Consider the following 25036-nt stretch of genomic DNA (forward strand, 5'->3'; position numbering starts at 1 on the left):
ACGCGCGAATATCCTATCCTATCGTAATACGTAAACCAATCTTCCACGAACAAGAACAATACAACAAACTGAATCTCGCAACTTGGAAATGTTCCCCAAGTTGCTCGAGCCCGAGCAACCCTCCGATCATTTACCTTCAGCTAACCATCATCCGTTCTGCTCGCCAACCAATCCCATTCCGCGGCTCAGCCAAAACACGTTGTCAGTTTGAAATCCGCGGTCAGATCGAGCCATTTGCTTGCATCGTGTCGCGATTCATCGGTGGCTGAGTTCCTCCTAGGCTCGGTTTGGAGCAAAGAGGGGATCGCGCGAGTATCCAAAGAAAGGAGGAGTGGAGCCAGTAGCTATGTATCTACTTATCAACCAGAGAGAAACGGAACCAGTATCTGGCAAGTGGTAGGAAAATGTAAGCTGGACGACCGAGTAGAGGGGAATATAGAAAAAGATAGTATTAAGACTGCCGTGTAAGAATGAGAATGAGCGAGAGAATCTTCAGTTGAAGGGGAACGCAGAGGGTGAATTTGAGGAATAACGCGGAGGAGGGGCCGAGAAAAGAGAAAAGACGAAGAGGGTTTCATCGAAGAAGAGAGAGAGAAGAGAGAGAGAGAGAGAGAGAGAGGAGAGAGTGAGAGAAGAGAGCGAAAAGGAGGGGATGGTTGGTCGGAGGGGAGGAAAGGCAGCTGCAAGCAGCAGTCGGTGCAAGGGAGAGATCGAGCGAGGGTAGAGGGAGACGGGACCAGTGTCATGGAGGCAGGTCTGCCTGGTGGCTGTCCGTCGACCTGCTCCCTTGCTTTACCTGACAGCGTTCGCCAGTGTTTCGAAAGCCGCGTTCACCGATGGGTCGACTCGCGATCCACTCGTGAGCTCGTCAAGCTCGCCACGCTCGGATCGTCGACCCCCCTTTTTTTTTTTCGAAAAGATCAACGACGCCGGGACCCGTTCGTTCGTCGTCTAACTCCAAGTAGAGCCCGGTCGAATCGACTTGGAAAACGGAAGCTGTGCGTGTCTGCCGCGGGAGAAGAACACGTTAGAGGGAAACGGAGTGGGTGAACACGGAGGAGCATATAGAGGGCAATACAGAGAGGGAGAGGTAGTGGAGAAAGAGGGAGGAAAGTGACACGTTGCGATACGATCGATCCAACGACCAAGTTATACGTGCGTTTTAAACGAACACGCTCCGAAAACACGATCGGCACAATGTGCTCGTGACAAGAGCGTTTTTTGGAGTCTCTCCTGTGACCGATCGTGTTCCTCTTTTTCTTGTTTTTCTTTTTTTTTCCTACAAATTAAGTCAGAAACAGCGGGTCTTTTCGTTGCCTGTTCGTCGGTTAGAGAAGTTTGAGAATATTAGAAAGAGTGGAGGAGAAGAAGGAGGAAGAGAGGAACGTATAACAGAGACAGTGAAAGATACAGGCCCGGAGGAGGAAACGGATAAAACGTGGGCGTTGAGTGATTGTTGTCGGTGCTAGTTTCCATTGGGAGTCATGAGAGATACCAGCGATATGATGGAGGACTCCTTGTCCGAGGTATGTAATAGCTGATAAATCAGTCTTGTTTCGTTTTCGGTTCCCTCGTGTATATAACATGGTCCTCAACTCGTGCTGTGCTGATTGAAATTAGAGGGATTCTATGGCACGAAATAAGAGCACAATTAGGAATAACAAAATTGCCTCGGAGGTTTCAATTCCGGGAATTTGTCTAATCCCACTGGACAGGAATGGAAAATTGACAAGGAGATTGTTCTACATGCGACGACAAGTCGGGTATGTGGAACGAAGCTTTTTCGTTTGAGGCCTTGTTTTCGAGAAAACAACGTGTTTAACCGAGAATTAGCCTGGCACACGTGCATTTTACAAATTTCCGGATAAAGTTATACAGGGAATTCTGAATGAAATTTCGAGCATAGTTTTTCGTTTAAAGCTTCGTTACGCAGAAGATAAAGTTTGAACATGTTTAACCGGGTCCAAACTAGTCGCTTTGAACGAGAATCAGCCGGATACGTGCTATTTGACAAATTTTCAAATTCCATTTCCTCAAGAACGAAGCCCGACATAAAAAGATTTTATTCTACATTTTCCACTTATCTTCGCATGTAGAATAATCTTCCATCAATGGTCCATTCCTATTCGGAATTAATCAAATACACGTATACTTGTCAACTTTTCAAGACATAGGATTTCTAATTTCAATTGTACCGAATTTCTAAATAAAATGTGGGATCACAGCGTACACATTGTTCGTTCGTTTTTTGGCTGTTACTCGTTTTATTTAAATTATCATGAGGGCTTGACTCGATATCATTCTTTGACATCGCTAATCCAATCAATTTCTATCTTTCGATCCGTATGCGGGCCACTAAATGATTTTGTCCCGAGTGAAAAGGTTGAAAAGAAGATAAGGTTCCTTACATAAATTGTGTATAACGATCGAGAGGTCTTGGATATAAAATAGAAGGTAAAATGATCCAAGATCGCGGGACGTTCGCGCGAGAATGTGTGGACGTAACGCGACGATTTAGAAACACCTTGTGCACCGTGTAGTGGCCCGTTTATGGGGTCCCGGAAAGGAAACGCGTTCCAGCTCGGCCTGTACGCTTCAGAATTTCGTTTGTACTGGTGCTTCTACTTTATCCGGAGTTTAATGCCGCATCGTGGAAACCTCGAGAACGCTTATTTGCATTTTACACGAAAATTCGTAACTTCTTTTTTCTTTATTCGCGTCTCTATTCGTGACGGTTTCCACGAAATTCTGCGAACATTTCCTTGGTTGTTTCTTTTTCTCTCCGAGGATAATTCATTGTGGATAGAAGAAGAAAAGAAAAGAACGAATAGTCGACGAATGTCCCTTCAGTAATTGAAATTTAACTCTGACCTGGTGGTTCTCGAATTTTTTATGTCTCAATCTTTCTTCAGTTTCAAGAGAGAAAAGCAGTTTTAACATTTAACGAATAAGCGTTCTTTCGTATTTCCCTAAAATTTAAGAAATTATCTAGCGATGGAAAAGTGCGATAGAAAAATGGCCCGAAGAACACCAGCTTAAGACACCAATAGTTTCTAAGCACATTTTCGTGCACTGTTGCAAACACAAATTAACAAACAATGGCTTTTTAAATTTTTATTGATACGTCAAATAAAATGTGACGTGTGCGCTTGAATGATATCAAGCATTTTAAAAATCACTTTAAGGTAAAACCAACGTTCATTGTTTCGCTACAAAATGAAATAAAATATAAAATCTCTATCGTGTCGAATAATTACGAATAATTATGTACATTCGACTTACGATTTCTCAGAAATCTAATAAAAGAGAAATCCTTCATCTGTGAAGGAATATTAGAAGATTAATATACATACACCGTTTCGTATAATGTATGATGAATAGCGGATTATCATTGCAGATCTATACTTTTATGAATACAGCTGAAAGAACTTATAAAATATAAAGAATATCGGATATTTTATCTATATTTTCCCGTGTATTATGTATATTTCTGCGTCTTTTGATTTTCCTTGAACGCATAAAAGTTCCCGTTCTAGCGAATAAATGTCAGAGTAAATTACGGCATTTGTATATAGCTCGTCCGTCTACAGCTTGTCTATAGTTAGTCGAAATTTGATTTAATTTCTCGCTGCATCGTGCCATGAAATTTGCTATGTATCCGCGGGATCATGAATCCAGTGCCATTATCGGTTATGTTCTCTCGTGTCTTCCTCACCATACGTATGTAAATTTGCATTCGTTTTATGTTCAGACACTCGTCCCCGTTTTCTATAGCTTCCCTTATATGCGCATTTTATTGGACTCTTTCTCGTCGTCCTTCCACCCAGGGGAATAGAATTTGCTCTCAATTTTCTCGACTCTACTTCGTCGAAGATGGAACAAATTTTCCTTTGGCCAGATTGCCGGATATACAGTGGCTCACGAAGGTATTTCAACGAGTTTGGGAATATGTTACGTGTGTTGCAGGAAATATTTGGAAGTTTCATTAGCACCGTAACGAGTACGCCGTGGATTTTTATGAAAATTTATATTTTTATGGACGCAGCTTAAAGATTCGTTTCACGCGTTAAAACCCATGACCAATACTTTTATTATTACTCTACTTTGAATATCTTATATATCTTTGTTTACTGCAGGCGTCTTGTACGTTTTTGCAACTTCGGTTGCAAATGGATTTTGCATGAATGCATAAAAATCCCCGGTCTAGTAACGAGTTTCAACTGTCATGATCGTATTGGTGAAATTTGAAAGCAACATAAAAATGTGTATGAAGACTGTAAGACAAGTTACGTACGATAAGTTGAGTTTCGTATTTTCCTACACCAGCAAAACTGTCTCTTTATTTGGCTTTGAAGCTAAATAAAATTTCCAAGCTATTTTCATCGTAACAATAAAATATTTCGAACGCATCGAAATATTTTATTAAATGCGTCTTAATAATTACGACATTGGGCTTCGGCAAAATTTCTTCGTTCTATTAGCCGTTCTTAAAAAGACATACGTACGTCCAACCTAATTGAGTCTCTTCATCTTCTATTTCGTCACGTTAAAATTGTTCTGTGTACTCGTTAAGCGGCATCGAAATCAGAAAATCAACATTAATGGATTTAGCATATTCTTCGTACGTGGTCTTTATTCGCGATCGAATGGACGAAAAATACGGGAGCAAAACGGTTCTCGTTTGCTTCACGAAAACCGTGTACCGTTAATTCCTTTCAGCTTGTTTCGTTGTAGAAAAAAAAGAAAGTGGGTTCGAGAAGCGACGTTATTTTTAAAACTCGCGACTAATTAAAAAGTTCAACCTCGCGGCGACTTCTTTCCAGCGTGGCTTGCCACGCGAGAAAGCACTGGATCAATTAAAAAACTTCTAACGTTGCAGTAAACAGCTTCCCTTTTTCCCGACGAAAACCCAGCTGAAAACTCGTCATTCAAGGAAAAAACGTTTGAACGCGACGACGCGAGTAACTTTCCTTTTTCCCACAAAACCCTTCTGCTGTAGCAAATCACGATGTAACACAATCTTGCTTCTCATAGAATATCCTGTAGAACGTTTACAATCGCTTCCATTGAAAACCGAGTAACAATTCTCGCACGAGTAACAATCGGAGAATGTGGAAAGATAAGGCGAATCGAGAAAAACAATCTAGTCCCGGTGCAGAGATTAAGCAACGCGTAATGGACAGATTCTTATGCAAATTCGTATATCTCGGAATGTAATGAAAAGAAGCAGAAGCTTGGTGGAAAATTGTTTTACCTACAGTTACAAGCACTGTACTACGGATGCTTTATATACTTTTTCGTACTACCTGCTCCTCTGACAGTTGTTAGATTTCCTTCAAAATTGGGACAAGTTAAGTTGCAAAGTAGGAAGTTTAGTTTCGTATTTCGAACGCCTACGTTCGCTTAAAGGGATTTTGTGAATGCTCGAGTCGCTGTTCCCTGACGGCACAAAAAATAATTTCTTCCCTCTAACGTTTCGGTCGAATCATTATTCATGAGTACTCAACGAACCTGCGAATAATGCAACAGTATGCAAACACAGAAAAAAAAGGAGGCCACTTTGGACGACGACAGGAAATATTTCGCCAAATAAGGTGCACTTTAAACACGAACCCGAGTTTCTTTATTTTCGTGTACTGTAACGTTGCCCTTCTGGAAGTTGTTACGTAGACTACGGATTTTTCAATTTTCAATTTATGTCACATATACAAAAGATCGTTGAATAAACGTGGTGCTGTCTGCGCGTGTATACGCGTTTCTGACCCTCATTGTACGTGTGTGTAAAGAATAATAAAGCTACAAACGGGTACAGGATAAATATACGAATAAATAGTATGGAAATATATGTATAAAATATCCAAAGTAGTTTACTGGGGAAAATATTGAAGGAAACTCTTCATTTAAGATCTTCGTTTAAATTTAATTTATAGCCGAGGACTTGTAGGCTGTAACACTGCAAATATCAAACATCGAATGTTTTATAGGAGCCGGGAAAAAAACTTCCTCAACCTAAAATTATTTTCGAAATTTAATTTCCATTACTATAAAACTTTATGCGTACAGTAATCTACGCGCGTCATAAAATTTTCTATTTTTGCGCTAGTATAGTCGAAATTCATCGATAAAATAAATAATATCCGTAGAAAAGCCTGCGTGTGCCACCTCTTAATTGTAGAGAAAATTGAATATACCATTCATTTAAATTTGCGAGCGCTGTAATAAATAGCAGTCCTGTTTGTTCCTAAATAACTCGTGTAAAGGACGAAAAATATATTTTTCTCGTTTCTTTTTCAAAAGAATATTTTATAATGCTTCAAGTAAGAATTATTACAAAATCTTATATTCCATGGCACATCATCTTTCAACATTATTAGTAATTATTTACAAATGGAAATTGCCTTTAAATTCTTTCATTTCTACCCTTACAGCGTTCCCTACAAGCAATCCTCGTTCCAATTTAGTTATTTTCTTAGAGATCGTGGTTCTTCGTTATTTGTACTATCTGCGTACTTTCGTGCGAATGGTCCGATATCGCGAACAAAATTTTACAATTTTACATTGGGAACGGTTTTCAAGACTGTTTGCTCGATAACGCAATAGTTGCATGTTAAGGGTAGAAAATCGCGTTTGTTCCATAAATAGAATGTTAACGTTTAGCGGGTAATGCGACTGCATCGATCGCTAACGCCGAAAGGAAATGTCGGTCGACGTGTATCGGGCTTGTCCGCCGCTAATTAAAACGTTAATGGTACTCGGCGCATACCAATTAAAGTCGATGCATTCGCGTCGACTGTATTAACAGTAATTTCGTGCGTTTAATAATCGTCCTCTGCCCGAAGCTATTCGCTCTCTCTCTCTCTCTCTCTCTTCCTCTCCCTCTCCCTCTCCGCCAAGAGAACTGTTTCCCTCGAAATTCTCTCCTGTTCACCGTCGCTCGAAACGCGTTCTGTCCGCTCCCAAAACGTTCCACTTCTGTACGAAACTTGTCCCGTGCTGCGATTCACAGTGTGGCGAAGCTCGTTACTCCAGACGAAATTTTAATTAAAGTCGATGGGAATCACGCGGGCCTGTTAGAGTGCTACGAATTGCTAAATAATTCGCTGCCAGTTATTTCCGAGACGCGGATGCTACGAGATGATTAACGTTGCTACGGTGGTTTTGATTAGGGAAAAGAATGGAGACGAGGTCTCGGTTGAGCTTTTCAGAAGCCAAATTAACTTCACTTGGCCGAATTTTCCAATTTCATCGTCGAATTACCATCGGTTCTTTAAAGAATGTATGGGAGACTCGTCGTTGTTCATGATCGCTTCATTATCATATTCGAAGATGTACAAGGACAAGTTGAGACTTTATGAATCTGCTATTTTTACTTAAACCTTATTCCTCGCCGTTGGCAATTGTTACCAAACAAATGCGATTTGACGTAAGAAATTATGCAAGTGTTGTCGCGAGTGACAAAGTCCAAAAACGCCTCATCGTCCTAATTAGCAATTCAATTAACTTAACTAACTACGCTTTAATCGCGTTACGATCCAAACAATCTAGCGGAACGAACGAGCAACGTTTCTTTATCAATTTCCAGCAATTTCTAGTCAAAATGTTGTTATTTTTCTATAGATATAATAACTAATAAATTTTTCTTGTCTACATCCACCGCGTCTTTCGATTAATTACTGTAACTGATTATATTATTAATTCTTCCAATAGTCCAATAGCTTCTACAAGCTTTTCCTTTTCGATTAATCGTTCCTTCGGCAATGAACAAATTAGATTCGCATCTCGTATGAAACCTGTCGGTGTCTCGATACTTACGAACACGAGCCGTCTACGTCTTTATAGATTTCTGCGCAAATTTAATTTAAGGCCAAACAAGTAGAACTAATGCATTTCTTTTTGTTCCATTTTACCGAAAATAAGCCCCCTCCGTGTACGAGATAAATTTCAGCCTCTTCGTCGTTCGCTCGCGGGAAGACTTTTTCGCGGAATTAATGCCGGGATTATCCTATCTCGCTTCGTACGAAACAATTGCGCCCGGTTAAATTACACGGGACAAAATCGCAAGGAAATTTAAATCCCAGAGCGAGCGATGATATTCTTTTCTTCTTTTCGTTAGATCTTTGGATTACCTCGAGCAACATCGTGATACGGGGTCGCGCTAATTAAAACCTCATTTCGCTTGGAAACATTCAGAGCTTCCAATCTTCTCCAAACTCACCCTTTCGTCGAGGGGTGGAAAAGGGAGAGAGAGAGAGGGAGGGAGAAAAAAAAAGATAGTCAGGTCGACGTGTATTTTCTTCCTCGTCGTCGTCCTCCTCGTCGACGTCGTCGCGGTTGGTCCACCATTCTGCAATTTCCAACGGGGAACTTTTTATCCACAATTTTTCTATATCAAGCCTTGAGCGACCGTCAAAGGGGGGGAGAAACATTTTCTTCGTCGTGAACGTTTTCAACGTTCAAAAAGAGCTTGCCCGCGACGGCGGAAGGGAAAAAGCGTTGCAATTACATAATTCACCGTCGCATCAGAATCCTGATAAGATATAAAGCGCGATTACACGCCCGTTGCGGCGTAAGTTCGCGCTGCCAGATATTACTTTCCGCCGCGCACTCTGCTCTTTGAACTTCTCTCTTCCGGCTAGATATAGTTATACAGAGTGTCCCAGTAATCGCAGTACAATCTTTCTCTATGTGAAAAAAATACGCAAAAAGGTGAAATAAAAATTCACACGGTGCTTCGTTTTCGACGAAATCGAATTCACGTATCAGGATCAGTGTACGAAGATTATGGGCTAAAATATTGGCGAATATACGTGTTGTAAGTATTTGTTAATTTTGTAATTTCGACGTTGTTCGATGGAAGTTGTTCTAAGCCAGAAAGAAGTACTTTAATTATATTTACGTAACTGGAAAGAAGGCTAGATGCAAAGATAAAAAAACATAATTCTAGAAACAGCTGCTGCATTTATCAGATTTTATAACAAATTGTCGTAATGTTACGACAAAAATATTTTTGAAATGTTCAGAAATACCAGGATATACAACGTTTAATACCAAGATCGAATAGGAAGAGGCAAATTGGTAGTATAACATCGATTGATAAGATATTGCATTTTAAAATTGTGCCCCTGTGAAACATGAAACGTGTGATAATGTTTCGAGTTTATATGATTACGCGCACGATGTTCTTCTGCTGTGAGTTCTAGGTATGAAAAAAAAAACAAATTTTTAAATTCCATCTTCTCGAGAATGAACCGTTTCGAACGAGCAAATTTTATTCTATATTTTCGACATTTTTTCACGTAGAATCGCCCTCTCGTCGATTGTACCACGATTCCTGGTCCACCCTATATATACACGATGTCGATCTTTGGTTAGATTGCGGTTTTCCACGTAGTTGAAAGTTTAACCAAAGTCACAATGCCTCTGACTGTTGGATCGATTCGAATTTTCCCAGTGTCTCCTTTGCTACGGGACCGTTCTTTTCCGATATCGGGATAGAAATTGTCTAAATGCGCCTGGCTCTGGGCAATAATGTTTCTTTACCAGCGTTTCATCCGCTCTCATGGTGGAAATGTAGCTATTGGATGAATTGATTTCCATTGGCTTTGAAAATCAATTTCGTTTGGAATTTCAATCCCGTTTCATTCTTTTACGATGCTTTAAAAGACACTTCAGTTGTGATCTTTTGTACAATAATTTACTATCTAGTAATATCAATAAATCGAGATAATTACAAATTAGAATTACAAATTAGGAACAACTGAAATTTATGATCCACTAACTCTGTAAGAAAATAAAATAAACTATCTTTAATTACTAATTTGTTATTAATTCGTACATTTTGATAAAATTTATATATAATTGATACATATAATTCACATAATATATTGTTATTGTAAATCCACTAAAACGATCAAACACTTGCAAACAATAGGGTGTATTGTCCAACCTCTATCGTCAATCAGTATGATTTTCGAAATTGTCAAGTTAGAATCAATTGCGTAAGCCGTCCAGGTTCGTTACAATTTGTAAAATATTTTACAATTTCAAGGAAGTCTAGCGACGTTCCTCTTCGCCTTTTCTCTTTCTAAGAATCGTTAACGGTTCCCTGGATACGACGTGGAATCTAAATTTCAAATGGAATCTTATTTCGCGATCGAAAACTTTCCACCTTTTTACACGGCGCGAGTATCCCTTTGAACTTTGCTCCCTGTTCCATCACGGAATTGTCTCGTGAATTCAATCCGAGTACTACGGCTATCTTTCACCGCTTTTAATTCCATTTGCTCTTTCTTAAATACAAAGAGACCATTTCAAAAATTGCAGCACGTATAATTTAATTGTAATTTTTTTAGCAATGTTTTTCCTACAGTTCGATAAGAATTATTTAATGTTAAATAAGCGAACTTTGTTACAATAAGCGAAATTTCAAAGGCATAAAATTTGTATCAAAAATATCCTGATGTAGACGAAAGATGATTTAAGAAAAAAATATATAGGAAAGATACATAACGCGAGAAGAGAAGTATTGTACGTGTAGTCACTTCTATGAATTTTTTCTAATTTTTTCAATTCTACGAAAAACTATGAATTTGTTACTTTGACCATTCTAATGCCATAATTTTGATATGTAAGACCTGGCTTCTAAGTGGATATGTAATTACTTACAACAATATAAAAATGCACCTTATTTTATCGAGTACAAATTGCGTTGGAATGTCAGAAGTTGCTCGAACCACAAAAAGTTAAGCAAACCAAATTCCTAAATTTGAGGTATCCTTTAAATTTAATCGAGGTCAAATAAAACCTCCATTCGACCAGAGTTTCAGTTTGCTCGATGTACAACAAGCCTGCAAATTTTTACGATAAATGCCCTTCTCTTCTTCTTTCTCTTTTTTTTTTTTTTTAAATTGCTGCCGTATAAAGCCGGCTATTTGTCGAATGGATTTCTCTGCCTCTTTCACCAACCCCTAACATTTTCTCTTGCTCTCCCTCTCTCTCACTCTCTCTCTCTCTTTGTGAACTTTCTCTCTTACCGTGAAGAGTACATTATTCGAGATACAACAACGATCCTGTTAAGCGTCCCGTTTTATCGGTTCTCGGTGTAAAATCGATTTATAACATGCAAAACGCGGACGGCCCGTATCGGTATCATATTTACGATGTATGAATATATCGTTTACGAGCCGAACCTCCGCGTTTTGTTCGCCTTTTTATGGCCACCTTGCACATCCGCGCCGCGTAAGAGTATCGATATTCGATATTGCTACCTGCCGATAACTGCGTTTCAATAAAACGGGCAACGCATAAAAACGTTATAAGCGAATTATACGACTATAAGGGAAACACGTTTCGTGCCTTTATTTCCATCAATTAGTCGATTATCAGTCCCAAATAGCGATTCTACGTTGCGTTACGACGTTCTGTTCCATTTTACGCGCGCATTCGTATTTCATCGTTTAACACGTTGGCTATCGTGCCAATTTTATTGTTATACATTATTATATATTTTCGCACTCTGGCAGCTGCAATAGATTGAAATATATTACAAATACTGCGCCATAACGGCCATCTGAAGTACAGAAGAAAAATAGTACCGGTGTATGGCGTAAAGATGATGTACTACGGTAAAGTGGAAGCTGGAGACCATTCAAAGCCGAAAGACAGTAGATTTAATAAATAGTAATAAATAAAATAAAATACTAACGTCATAACGTTTAGCTTTTTCAAGATGTCGTATTGCATTCTCTGCTTTTTCCTCTCGACATTGTCTAAAATCTAAGTTCCTGGAAGCGCGTGCTTCGCTTCTATCCCGTTGTGTGAAATCTATGTCGTTCACATTGCTAGTAATTTTGAAGTCTAAGACGTTTATTTTATCTTCATCGGTCTGTATAATTTAACTTGGGTTATCGATGACCACCGGTGGCGGACAACGTGTTAAGAGGAATTTTCGTCCCTGTTCGTAATTTCCTATCTCTGCAGGAAATCCTTTACAATAACACCGATGGTAGCTAGTAATTCCTGCCTTTATCTCCTCTTTTTCTTTTTTTCCCTAGTGTTCTATGAATTTATATTTTCATCCAGTCATCCAACGATTAATTCAGCACGTCTTCGTATTATCGCGTACACGTATTTTCCACGTCTTTTTTTAATTAGCCTTACAAAGTCCGCAATCCGCATGAATTTGTATTTTTTCTCTACATCGCCGAAGACCGTTTCCTACTTCCGTCTTGTATTCCTTTTAATTATGATTCCCGCATATCGGTGTTCGTAAGCGTGAGGACAGTTGAGAAGATGAGATAAGCTTGAAACGTTATTAAGAACTTATTGAATATTACATTAAATCTTTATGATTCTATATATAGTACGTACTTCATGAAAAATCCATATATTCTATAATAAAAAATCTCATGAATGATAAGATAAAAATTCGCATTGGTGTTATTAGATTTCCCACTGCGCTTCTTATTATTTCTCCAATTCCATGCATTCTATAAATGATTCCACGAGAATCAGATTTTCGAATCTGTGCGAACTCCGTTGAATTTCCTAACGAACTCGTTTAAACATTTCTTAATTAGATTTAACGTTTAACATGCACCAATCTAATAATCTTTTATTATAGTATATTCACGTTGGAGATAGATGTTCTGTGATTTCTGTATATATTTCCAGATTAGTTTCAAATTTGATCAATGGTAGTCGAGTAACGTTATATAATTGTGTTAATGAAATTTCACAGTATCTCGTAAAGCATACATAATAAAATTCACAAAAATGTTCTATGTTGGGCGTCTAAATACTTTGACGAGCCACTCTACGTACAAATATTTTTAGAGGACCGATCTCATTACTTTTCTGACGAACTTTGTATATACAGACACGCATGTAAGCACAAATATAAGCACGAGCACACAGAGGGAATAAAATTCGATAATTCAACAAGAGGAAATACAGTGGTCGCCGATAGGATCGTTTATTGTATCATGTCAATATTTTTCCACCCCCTCTTCCGGCTTATCGTTCCGCTACCTTGCCAGCAAAAATATCGGTTTTCGATAGCAGACAGTGCACCGACCTGGCAGCATTGTAGTTACAAGAATTAAACGATACGGAAACGCGTGAATAAAAAATCAAAATCACACACCCGCGCGCTCGCTAACCCTTCAACGATCGAAGCCTTAAATCGCCATTCGAAAATTGCGAAACAGATAAATAGAATTATTATAATTAATATATATGTATAATATATATTTTCTTATTTTCACCATTTTAACATATAATAATGTAACATAATAATAATTTATTGTATTCTAGACTACATGTCTATTACACGAAGACTATCTGGTTTTTTATCACACAGTTTAAACTTACAGACCTATGGTGCGAATAGTTATTTTCTAGAACTTGATATTTATTATCGACTTTTAATGAGGAGAGAATATTTTCAATAAAAAGAACCTAATTAACTGTTGCTTTTTTACGATTAATCGATTAAATCATTAACACTACAGTGATCTGACAATAGTGGAAACTTAATTCCTATAACGAATCATAGAGAATTTTAAAAGAATACTCGAGATATTTCCTTGCGTTAAATATAGATCTCATCGATCTTTACGAAATATCAAACGCAAAACTGAAAATTAACAGACTTTGTACTTTATCGTAAAGATTATTATGTGTAGGAAATTTCATAAAATTCAGCGTCCAAATATATAATTTGAGTTTCTCAATAATTTGAGTTTCTAATAGAACGTAGAATCGAAATAGAAGAGTAAAAGAAGGCAAACAAGAGTTCGCTGCAATTATAAAATCATTGTGTTACGTTAATGTAATAAAGATAAAGAGTTAAGGGCTACCGACTCGCTAATTTATTAACTGGCTAACCTGGAACTTTCCAGCGATATTTATCAGGAATTTTTCAATTTATTCACGTCAATGGAGAAAGTATCAATCCAATTTCACGTTGTATTAACGCGAGTTAATTTGTTTAATTTATATTAATGCTCGTCGAGTGAACGACCGGAGCGTTATTAAAATTCCTTTTGTATTTGTAATTTAGATCGATGACGGGCGGAGAGGTGGCCGGAAGTAATTTGCGCCAGCATTTTATGGACAAATTAGTCGCGTTTATCGGGCATTTATGCGCGTTTAAAATTGATAAGTCTGTCGAGGGGTTGTTGGCCATAACGAGGCTAATTTGTGATTAACGTTTCACGGATAAATTAACCATGCTGCGTAACGAGCAGAGTGGAAACGGAGATTGAATGTTTTGACGTGTTCCATGAAAGTGGTCCTGGATACCTGCTTTTGCAACACTAACGAAATTACTACCGAAGATAATAGGGAAAAATTTACGATACAGACATTTACGCATTTACGTTCACGATATATATTTTTGTCGATTTTTAATTTTAATATCACTAGATGACTAAAGAGATGTATTTCAATACGAAATAGGGAAATGATAGGATACGTTCGAAGATGTAAAATCTTTCAAAATTAGACGATAAATTCACAATGTTTCGTAAAAGATAATTTAATATTAATCCATTGATTAACTTTTTAAACGTTCAATATGACTACAATACATAAAAGATAATTTTGAATTGTCGACAATCTTGATATTGATAAAAAATTGGAAATCATGCGAAGAAACGTAACAAGCATAGTTTTGTTGCTTCTTTTCGCTTTATAACAACAAAAAAAAGGGATAATTCAATATAACATACGTAGAAAAAGAATCTGCTTAAAAGAACCTGTTAGATGCAAATCTGACGAAGTTTTAACGATGAGTTTTAAACGATATTTTTGTAAGAGGACAATTTTAATAACACGATATTAACACGCCGAAGATTAAAACTGCTTCTTCATAAAAAAATGAAGACTATGACTTATCGACGTTATTCAAATGGAATCTTTAATTAAGGAATTAACTGAGTCTACAATTAAGGAATTGAGAAAAACTACAGGTACACGCGAGATTGCTGTTTGCTCATGTAGAAAAGATCAATCGACGCTCGTGACTAATGGAGTATCGCAAAAAGCGAACGACTACAACGGCTTGTTAACTTATTAGCCTTTTTTCACTATGCTAATCTATCTTTCCGTGCGTTCGTTTTCTACCTCGTTTCAGATTTTTATTTAACGAGCCCCGGTTTGTTACTCTTCACCCTTTTGTTGTCTCGTTGTTTCATCGCGAAAACGTGCCGGTTTATCGCGTGAAATATGGCAGAGAGTTTTCAACGTTGCTCTTGAAAACATTCGACCACCGCGACGTGCCTTCTTTCGCGTGCTTATCGACGATCTTACATATTTCGCGGTGCATGATTTCAATTTATTCTCGCGCGCGATCGTAGTAATAATCGCAGCAATAATCGGGCGAAAGTTTCCTACGAGATTCGTTCGCAAATACTATATTTAGTAAATTACGTAACGGGCAGCATGCTATTTAAACCTAACTTTCACGTGATTCGTGTTTTTATCGAATCAGATACTTTCCAAGATTTCCAGATTCTATCGAGTTAAGTGGTTCGTTCTACATTTTGTCTCGAGATGGAATATAGTTCAGAGTAATGCAAATTGCCCGCCTTTCTAAAAATAGATCACGAGCCACTGGTTATATTATCGTTCGCAAGAATCGGAATAGTTTGGTCGATTCGTGGTAATAAGTTGAAGAATCTGGAGCGTATCCTCTCCAATAGTATTCTTTGTTCCTTAAAATCGCATTTCTGATGTAGCTGCATCTCTGCCCGTGTCAAGGCCACAATTAACTACGACTCTGAAGTGAAAACCGGGTCAGAGTTTGCAGAGGAGCTTTATTTACTCTGCGAATCAATATTGCGGATGTGCTATTAATCTTCCGAGCTGCTAACACGGTCTTGCCGCAAAGCTGCCTCTAAACTCAGTTGAAATTAAACGAAGAAACTGTGTTCTTAACAAAGAGCCGCGACTAAAGCGAAGGAGCTTTGCGAGATTGCAAAGAACTGTTCTGTTACCTTCGTGTAATAAAGAGAGACGAAACGTGGTGAGAGCGAAGAAAATAAATTTCTTCGAGTTTCCATCGCAAACAAAAGTTTGCTAGTTTTGCTTTATAAACGCCTCCACGGGCGTTACTCGTCTATTTTCTATTTCATCCACGGTCTGCTTGATCGGCGTTTATTACCCTCGTTCCGCGAATAATCTCCCCTTCGTTCGAAGCTGCTGGATGAAAATATTCTTCCGTCGTCCTTTTTCCACATTTTTTTTTATCTTATTTCCCTTCGGCCCCGAGCATTCTCAAAGGGACTTCTCTTTTTTGAAATTACAATGAACCAGAGGCTTTAGTAGGTGTGTATGTGTGTGTACGTGTATCAGAGCGTACGATCGATCCGATTCTCGTCCGCGTTTAATCGCGCATAAATTGAGCAATCCTCTTTAATTGCAGCCTGAACGGACCGTGGAAGTTGTTCCCGCATCGCCAGGATTTACATATTCGAAGCTACTTTATAGGAGACGAAATCGCGTTTCCTGGTCGGGCAACGTGCTGCATACGCTTTTCACGCAAATCAGATTTTACCCCCTTTTATCTCTTTTCTCTACGCGACGAATCGCTTATTTTTATTGTCGTTTTCGAGAAAGAGCCTTGCGCTCCTCGCAGTTTGATCGGATCCTTCTTTTCCTCTTTTTATTTCCTCTTTTTCTACGCGAAGAATTATTTTCATTCTCGTTTTCCAAAAACATTTGCGTATCCCTGGTAATTCGAAGGGATGCTTTCTTGTTCCTCTCTTCTTTTCATTTTTCTACGTGAAAAATGATTTGTCCTCTTTCTCGAAAAGTATCTTTGTATTCCTTTTGTATTTCTTGATGGGTTTTTCTCCTTTTTTCCCCCTTTACCTCTTTTCTTTCGTACGCGAAGAATCATTTTCTTTCGTTTCATTTTCGTGTTCGAGAAATACTTTGTATCGCTTGTAGTCCGATAGGGTTCATCTGTGTGATTAAAAACCGACACATTTGCATATGGAGATTTATATACGGTGCAGGTAATTTGACGTCCTAAAATCACGTGCTCGGATCGATTAAAATGCATGCACCTCGAGATTCCACGGTCTTCGTGCACGATCTTTTACCTCGTTGGTAAAAGACGATGACGAGCATCATCAAATTTTTTGCGCTGCCTTTGAACCTCGTAAACGATCCCCTTCACGATGCTTCGCGTGGAACCACCCCTTTATCTGCTTCTTGGATAATTATCTTGCAAATTCTTCGCGTCTTCTTCAATGTAGAAGATACGCTTCTAAGCTTTAACCCTTTTCGTTATTTCATAAATTTAAGTGCGTCTTGTCGAGTAAAATCCGCCTTATAACCGCAAAGGTTAAGAATTTTTATTATCAATTTACGAAAACTTTAATACTTTGCTGTTGTAATATTACTTTACATACGAATGCCTTGCTCGTTGAAATTAATTTGGTTGAAATTGAACGAACGTTAATTAAAATTGAACTCAATCACATCTTTTCCCGAATGTATTAATTCGTTCAAATAAATTACATTAATTATACAAAAATGGAAGAATTCGTTTCTTCCAAATGTAATCCAAACAACGTGATAAAATCAGTTGTACTTATGTACTGTAATGATTAATGCTGATTTCTCCTTATTACATCGGTAGTCAGTTCGTGCATGTATTACGTAATCACAGTCATGTTTATACTTCTTCGATCTTAACGATCTAACGACGTATATCGACCATTTCCGTGAGTGTCTTAAATTATCGTAATTCGTTTTCTGCAATAACGAGATAACGCTCCCGCACGAGAAATATGAAACATTCCAACATTACGATACCGTATGTTTTACTGCATTCCTTAGACAACAAATTATTCAGTTCGTCGAGCATTAGGGTTGGTCCATTAATGTCTATATAATTTTGCATATAATAAAATGTTCGATTCTATTATCTGAATTTTTCAATCTTTCTTTTCTTTTTTCAATAAATGTTTTTTAATCGTTGCACGTATATCATCAGACATTATTTTACAGCTGAGAATTTTCTCTTTCATATGTGATATTGATTCAATACCTACATATATGAATTTCCTTTCATTGTGTTTAAGATTCAGTGAAGTTGAAATAATTAAACATCGATCGTTTTATATACAGACAACCTAGCAGAAAATTGAAAACTTTCCTCGTGGGTTTAATTCAGTGATCAGAGACTGTGATTCGAATGTCCACCAAAAAAAAAAAAAAAGAAAAAAAATATTGAAAAGCTTGGAATTGCTTGAAAATGAATATTCGACAATTTCTAAATAGGACTATGGTCGAACGGTTCGAGTTTTATTTCTTTTCGTTTTTGTCCTTAGGAATTTTCAGGAACCTATTTTTCAGTTACCCAGTGACCAGTTTATGGCTGACCTTGGACCCTAAATTCGGGAAATTTATTGCGAGCACAACGAGGGTGCGCGTATCTGGGAAAACGCGTTCATACCCAGTGACCCACAGAAACCGGACAATAAAGGAGAAAATAGTCGACGGTAGTGGGTTACTATGTTGCATCGTTGGCACCAAGTGATTTTTCCTTTCTACCGATAACCCTCGCCAATTTTGCTAGCACAATATGACTACCTTTAATCACCACAGCAAAGTACCTTCCGGAAAATATATTGGACTGGGTCAACACGTTTCGAACGTACACACTAATAGCTATTTTTACTACCTGTATATAAAATAAAAAAATTATATAGAACTGAACAAATGTTAAAAAATTATTAATATTTTTAAGAACTACTGCCTCGTTTGAAATTCTATATTATAAAGAATTTACGTATTCAATGGTATAATAGGTCCATCAATTTTGTATAATTAAATTAAATTTTGTTTTCTATTTATGCAACAAATAGATTGAGTCCAGTATAATCTATATACACCTATTTATCTGTCTATTTTCTACCTATATTCATAGTTACTTGTATCCATCAATGTTATTCAGACGAATACCCAAAGAGATCGACATATATATTAGAGGCCCTAATGGGATATTATGGGGTCAACGCATAATTGTCTTCATTATTTTTGTATAACTCTTGCAAACTTTTATTTCGATCATTATTTTGCACCAATCCGAAAATTCTGATCCATCGATCGTTTTTCTAATCTAACTTCTCACCTAGGATCTAGCTCTGAGAAGTCGTGGCAAATGTGCATCGTGTGTTCAAACGTTTATGGTACATACGATTGTGAACATACTGGAAGCTGTTGAAAGCGTTTCAAATGTCGTGACTAGATCCGTTCCGTTTAATCTATCCACAGATGTGCTCGTACCTTTATAAAAGTAACACGACAATTTCCCTCAGAATGTCGCCGCTCGGTTAGTCTTGTTCTTGCAGGCGGTCTATTTGGTTTTATTCGGCTTTCTCTCTCTTCGTACCCTCTCTTTTTGCGTTTTTGGTCAGCTTAAAAGATTTCACGAAGCTACGTTTAACTTGTGTCGCCTAACGAACGGATGCTGCCACGTATTGGCGGCTCTTGATGCAGAGCGAGGGATTTTATGGTAAATGGAGTGGATAATTAAGCGTTTACCGCCGAGTCAATCGGCATCGTGGATTTTTCTTCTAAATAAGCGTTATTTCCGCGGCGATAGTGACAACGTACGGTCGTCGATTACGAAGTACTATATTAACGAGACCGCCACACCGGTCGACCGGTTTCTCTGCGCTTTTGCACGTTTCAATTTTTAAAAATTATCAACGTTCTGGAAGACAGGAAGCGCCGACAACCGCGCGCAATCTCGTTAAACCCCCTGACGGATATTACTTGTTTTTTGCAACTGTCTTCTTCCCTTTCATAACCAGGATGTCCTTTTTTTCTTGGTTTGGTACAAACGTGGTCAATTTTCGTGCGTATCACGTCTCTGTTGCATTCCCTCGGGGACGGTTCATCGCATCATTTATTTTATGCCCGTATTAAACAGCAGTCTCGTCCGAGTTTAACACTTTTGCGTATAACGTTAAATTCTTCCTATATTATCGCGTTTTGAAGGCGAAATATTTATTTTACGAAGTGGAATGTTATAGTTGATTATTTTAAGCTATTCAGAAGCGAATTTTTATTAAGGACTCAAAGAGAAATTACTTTTTCCTAGTTATCTATTTATTTTTCCTTCGTTTCTTTTAGATAACGTACGTGAACATTGGTAGATTAGAATGTTCATGGATTTATACGAAATTTAAAATTGTAAAAATGCACAGAATGCACGTAGTATATACAGTGATTCCAAAAATATTTAAATACATTAAATTTTTGTTATCACATGAAAGTGTACTATCAAGTCGCATGAAACTTAATGTGTTTGCACTTAATTAGTATATGGATGTAATTAGAAATACAATACCGTACAAGTACATTTTGTGGTCTCTATAAAAGTCTACATATAAAGCACCCAAAGTATAGTACTCGTTATAATACTTGCTTGGTGGTTTCATTTGTTAAATTGTATTCGTTAAAGTATATCATTGAACGTTAAAGTCAATCCTGAAAGGATTTTTAGGTCTAGCATTGAAAATTTAGATGATAAATAGAATGGAATCGACGAACCGTAAAAAGAAACTTTTGATTTCAGGAGACGATGATGGACTACGAGGGTGACGGAGGGGAGTTGGAAGAGCTCGTTGATCTGGCAACCGACGTAGCGGATTCATCCCTGACAATTCGAGGTAATTAAACTTTCATTCTTCACCCCACGTTTCCCTCTCCCCCTCTCTCTTCCCTATAGATAAAGAAGAGACCGCGGTTCAATGAACAGGATGTTTTCGTTTAAACAGGGAAGCTTTCCAAGGGGTCGCAATTAGGGGTGCAATTGAGTAAAATGTACACGAATCTGAATTTTCCTCCAACAATCGTGGCACTAACAATCCAATTAATTAGCAACGACTGAAAAGCCACTCTGATAATAATGATCTTTCATAAAATAAACTTATAATAAATTGTCCAAGTATAGCAAATTGTATAGTTGATGAGGATCACGACGTCTATTGCTCTGGTTCATTAATAGTTGCCATTTCCTTCAAGTAAACGGTTGATTTTGGAATATTCACAACTCTAGGTAAGTTGTGAATAAACTTTTCATTTCATACCTGAAATCCCAAATTGCATCTTTGTTTCCTTGAAATGAAATCCTGAAGCACCCTTAAAAACTCCTTCGACTAAATACAGTGACGGATAAAAGAAATTTTAAAATGATAAAAACATGAATTTTGGTAGCTTCCGTACTGAAAATTCTCTGCCATATCGATAACATTCTATGTATCATACATATATATATACATTGCTTTTATCAAATATAAATTCATTTTGTAAAATTATCGTGTCTCTCTATTGTCTTCTTATTTTACGAACCTTATCTTGTACCATTGTATAAAGCTACACTACATTCTATTGTTTTATCTCCTTTATATCACTCAACGATTGAAGTTTCAAAATGTTTCATACAACGCGCATAATATATTCATAAAAGGTGTCTTCTATTGTTCAAATACCTGTATGAGCTTGTGTATGTTTCGTTCGAGAGTTCTCTTCACTTCTGCTAACGTTATTATCCCTCGAGGCATTCATAAAGCTTGCAAACAAGTTCCTTGCAATTCAAATGCTCCTTCGAATATCCTCGTTTCCATTTCTATTCCTAACTACCCTCTTGTTTTACACCCCCTTTCCGTCCCGGTGAAACCAGTGCATTCGTGCAGTTTATTTGCTCGTTAATTAGATTGTCGTAGAATAGCGGGGTAGAGAAAACGGCATTAAGAGAGTAGGTTCGCGTGTAACGAGGCGGAATAACGCCGAGACCTGTGCGGTGGATAGGCTGGAGGAAGAGGGTGGATGGGTGCTCGCGGGCGTAAGGGGTGGCTCTCGAAAATTGTTAAGCTAAATAAACGTTCAGCTGCGGGGAAAATTGGTAGAAACGCAATTACTGTGCTATCCCGCACAAAAGGGGAATATTTTCACCCTAATATTCCCGAGACAGAATAATTATTTACAGCCGCAAGAGAAAACTGTTTGTCACGGTCTTTCACTTTGTGCTGGCTTAGTCATAGAGAAAATCACTTCCAGGTAGCGCCTTGTAAGCGTATCGTTAAAACGTTTCGTGTCAGACCCTTGATCGGATGTGTTCCTTCCAGGAGACGAGAATGAGGTTAGAAAGAGGACAAGTGATGTAAGAAAAAAATGTGACGTTTATGGTTAATTACTTCCGTTAGTGTCGGTCGAGGGATGAAAGATCGAGGAATCTTTCCAACCCCTCGGCTTGTAAGTAAACTCTTCTTCAATTTACAAAATTTAAAAGTCATTACAGTAATATCTCTTCAACATAAATATATGTAACATTAGGATCGATCGATAAATGATTTTTGGAAATATATTTTTGAATATCTTTGTAACGACTACTTCAAAACAGCGGCTATAATTATACATATAATCCTTGTTCTTCTTCCGACATATTGCGTATAGTTCATCAATCGTGAAAATTTTTCATTGTCTACAAATATTTCTATCCTTTTACAAATCCTATTTTACATATATCTTCTCAAAATTGAGAATCTTCTCTTTCATACATGATTTCAATGTCTTAACTTTTCCATATAAAAATCCCATTTCATTGGGGGATTCAACGAAGCTCGACCTATGTATCAGTCACGGTTTTTTAATACCAGTTAATTACTATTAACTCCAACAATTTCAGCCATAAAACAAATCCCAAGAAAGGTGATGAAACTATTCTAAAGCTCGCTAGAAACGAGGTTGCTCGAACGAGAATGGCAATCTTCCACAATTTTACAAAGAAAGAAACTCAAAGGAATCCGTCCTGGACCGGTCAGAAGGGACGCAGAAGATGCAATAACATCGAGATTGTCAAAAGTGGAGCCAAGCTTCCGTGTTCTCGGTCAGAAAGAGTCAAAGTCCTCGAGTCGAACGGTTAAGGGGCGAAGGAAAAAGGAACGAGGCGATTCCCTTTTTGGCGAAGAAGAGATTTTCTCGCGCGATTATTTCGACCAGGCGAAATTGTCCGGATCCCAGGATTCGTGTAATTACGTCCTTGGTTCTCGCGCGATGACTTTACGACAAAGTATACCTTTGGTTTACCACTTTATAATCAAGCAACCTCGCCTGTTCCCCTTCCGCGATTTGAGCTGTCCACTTAAACGCGTTCGGTAATCGCTCCTAATTACCCGGTCCTCCTGCTCGGCCTGTCTTTCACTTTCGAATGGTGGCTGGTGGATTCCTTGAGGCAACGTGGAACATTCGGTCACGCGATCTTCCCGAAACGATCCACGATCGTATCGATCGCGACTACATATCGTCGGAACTGATACCGGATTGACATAGCAAAATAGAGCTGCTTGAATATCGCTAAACGTATTCGATCTGGTACATGTATCGACGTCAGCTTTTAAAAAGTATTTCTCAACGACGTAACGAATGTTCTGGAAATTTGTCAAGTAAAACCAAATGAAAAGAACTATTCCCAATGTTAGTCCTGAAGATAGGAATCGTGGAAATACTTTCGCAACTGAACGTGCTAGGCTTCAACGTCTTAAAATTCGATTTTCAACATTGCTCTCGTTGCGTATTTCGAGACACACCGTTAGTCTTAGATGTAATAACGAAAGAATGAGAAAGGGTCGTATATCATACGTCCGGCAAGAGAAAATAATCAAAATCGAGCGAATGACTTGAATAACCCTATGGTAGGATTATTTGAGTTCACAAAAAGGTATTACGTAAGAATTAAACTTCATTGAGACAATTTTAAACGAATAAAAAATACGATGGAGAATTTAGTAGAATATTTAATAGAGATACCAAAATTAATTTGATTATTTCTAAAATTGTTATTTGTAACAAAGAATATCTGAATTTTTGATGGGTCACTATATAGTATGATATACGTCGTAAAGATTTTAAGAAGACCCCAATGATTTTGCAAACTTATTTAATTTTCTGCAAGTGTTTTAATACTGATAAATTGGTTGAGTATCAATATATATAGTGTCATTCTCATCACTAGTTCCAACTTCGTTCGGTTTCACGACGAGCTACCAAAAACTTCTGTTTTTTTTTAAATTCTTTCTGGTTGCTTTTAATTGCTTCTACCGGTCTCTCCGGTCCATCGTCTTCGATCGATAATTTGTAGGGTCGACAGGGATTGCGATCGAAATTTCTTCCTTGGTTTCTTCCAATCGTCTTTAATTGGCTCAAACGGTAATTATTTCAAGCTTCTCATTTCAACCTACCGCGACAAGCTTCGTTTATGCCCTGTTTTGCATATACAAAAAATTGTACCTTAACAAGGCATGATCTAATTAAAAATTACTATATTCCACGAATTAATTTTAGTTTTAGTTAAAACTGATCTCTAAATTGATCAAGGCAGATACGTTTCTACCGTTGATAAAAGAAATTGATAAAAAGAAAGCTTTGTCTGGCAACCTTCGAAAGCTCGGTCTCGAGAGGACTGGAACTTTTACTTTCCATGTGATATAACCAGTCCAAAATTATTTTTGCGTCGCTTCCTTCAGCACAAAATGATTATTAGCAATCATCTTCCACATCAACTCTATCAAATCAAATTTATTTATACGATCCTCGATTCTCTGCCAATTTACGAACGTCCTCGTGAATTTCGTTCCTCTGGGCTTCGCCTTGTCGCGTAAATAACTTATCGATGCGTCTGTAGGTTTGCTGTTCGTGAGCTCACTGTTCGTCGTCTCGGCTCTTTTGTCAAAGAACAAAGGTAATCGAGTTTCCCCAGGAATATGGGAAATTTGTTGCTCTCCAGCAGTCTCACGCGAGACAGAAATGTTTCTCGATCCCTTTTCGAACCGTACCTGCTTTCGTAGGATGCGCAGAAATCCTAGAAAATTTTTATTCCAAGGGCCATGGGGAAGGGTCGTGCCTTTTCTGCCAACAATATTTCCCCTATCATCAATCTGCCTGGGAATTTCGATGATCTTTCCCCGTGTGTCCCGTGGACGGCTTGCTATTTCCATATACATTTGATAATATA

General features: G+C 37.9%; 1 protein-coding gene across 3 annotated transcripts in view; it reads left to right on the forward strand.

Moving 5' to 3' along the window:
• The first annotated feature begins 699 nt into the window (after positions 1-699).
• Positions 700-25036, forward strand: part of LOC117155144 (uncharacterized) — a 35582-nt gene continuing 11245 nt past the window's right edge. Inside the window, exons 1-2 of one of the 3 annotated variants that reach the window (XM_076623173.1) lie at positions 700-1526; positions 20600-20693. In XM_076623173.1, coding sequence (XP_076479288.1) covers positions 1485-1526; positions 20600-20693 — 136 coding nt within the window. In that variant the 5' untranslated portion in view covers positions 700-1484. Of the gene's footprint in view, positions 1527-8571; positions 8813-20599; positions 20694-25036 lie in introns of those variants that run through there. The other 2 variants (XM_076623175.1, XM_076623174.1) reach the window with 2 other exon arrangements.

Source organism: Bombus vancouverensis, chromosome 12 (assembly GCF_051014615.1).
Source record: "Bombus vancouverensis nearcticus chromosome 12, iyBomVanc1_principal, whole genome shotgun sequence".
NCBI classification, from domain to species: domain Eukaryota; kingdom Metazoa; phylum Arthropoda; class Insecta; order Hymenoptera; family Apidae; genus Bombus; species Bombus vancouverensis.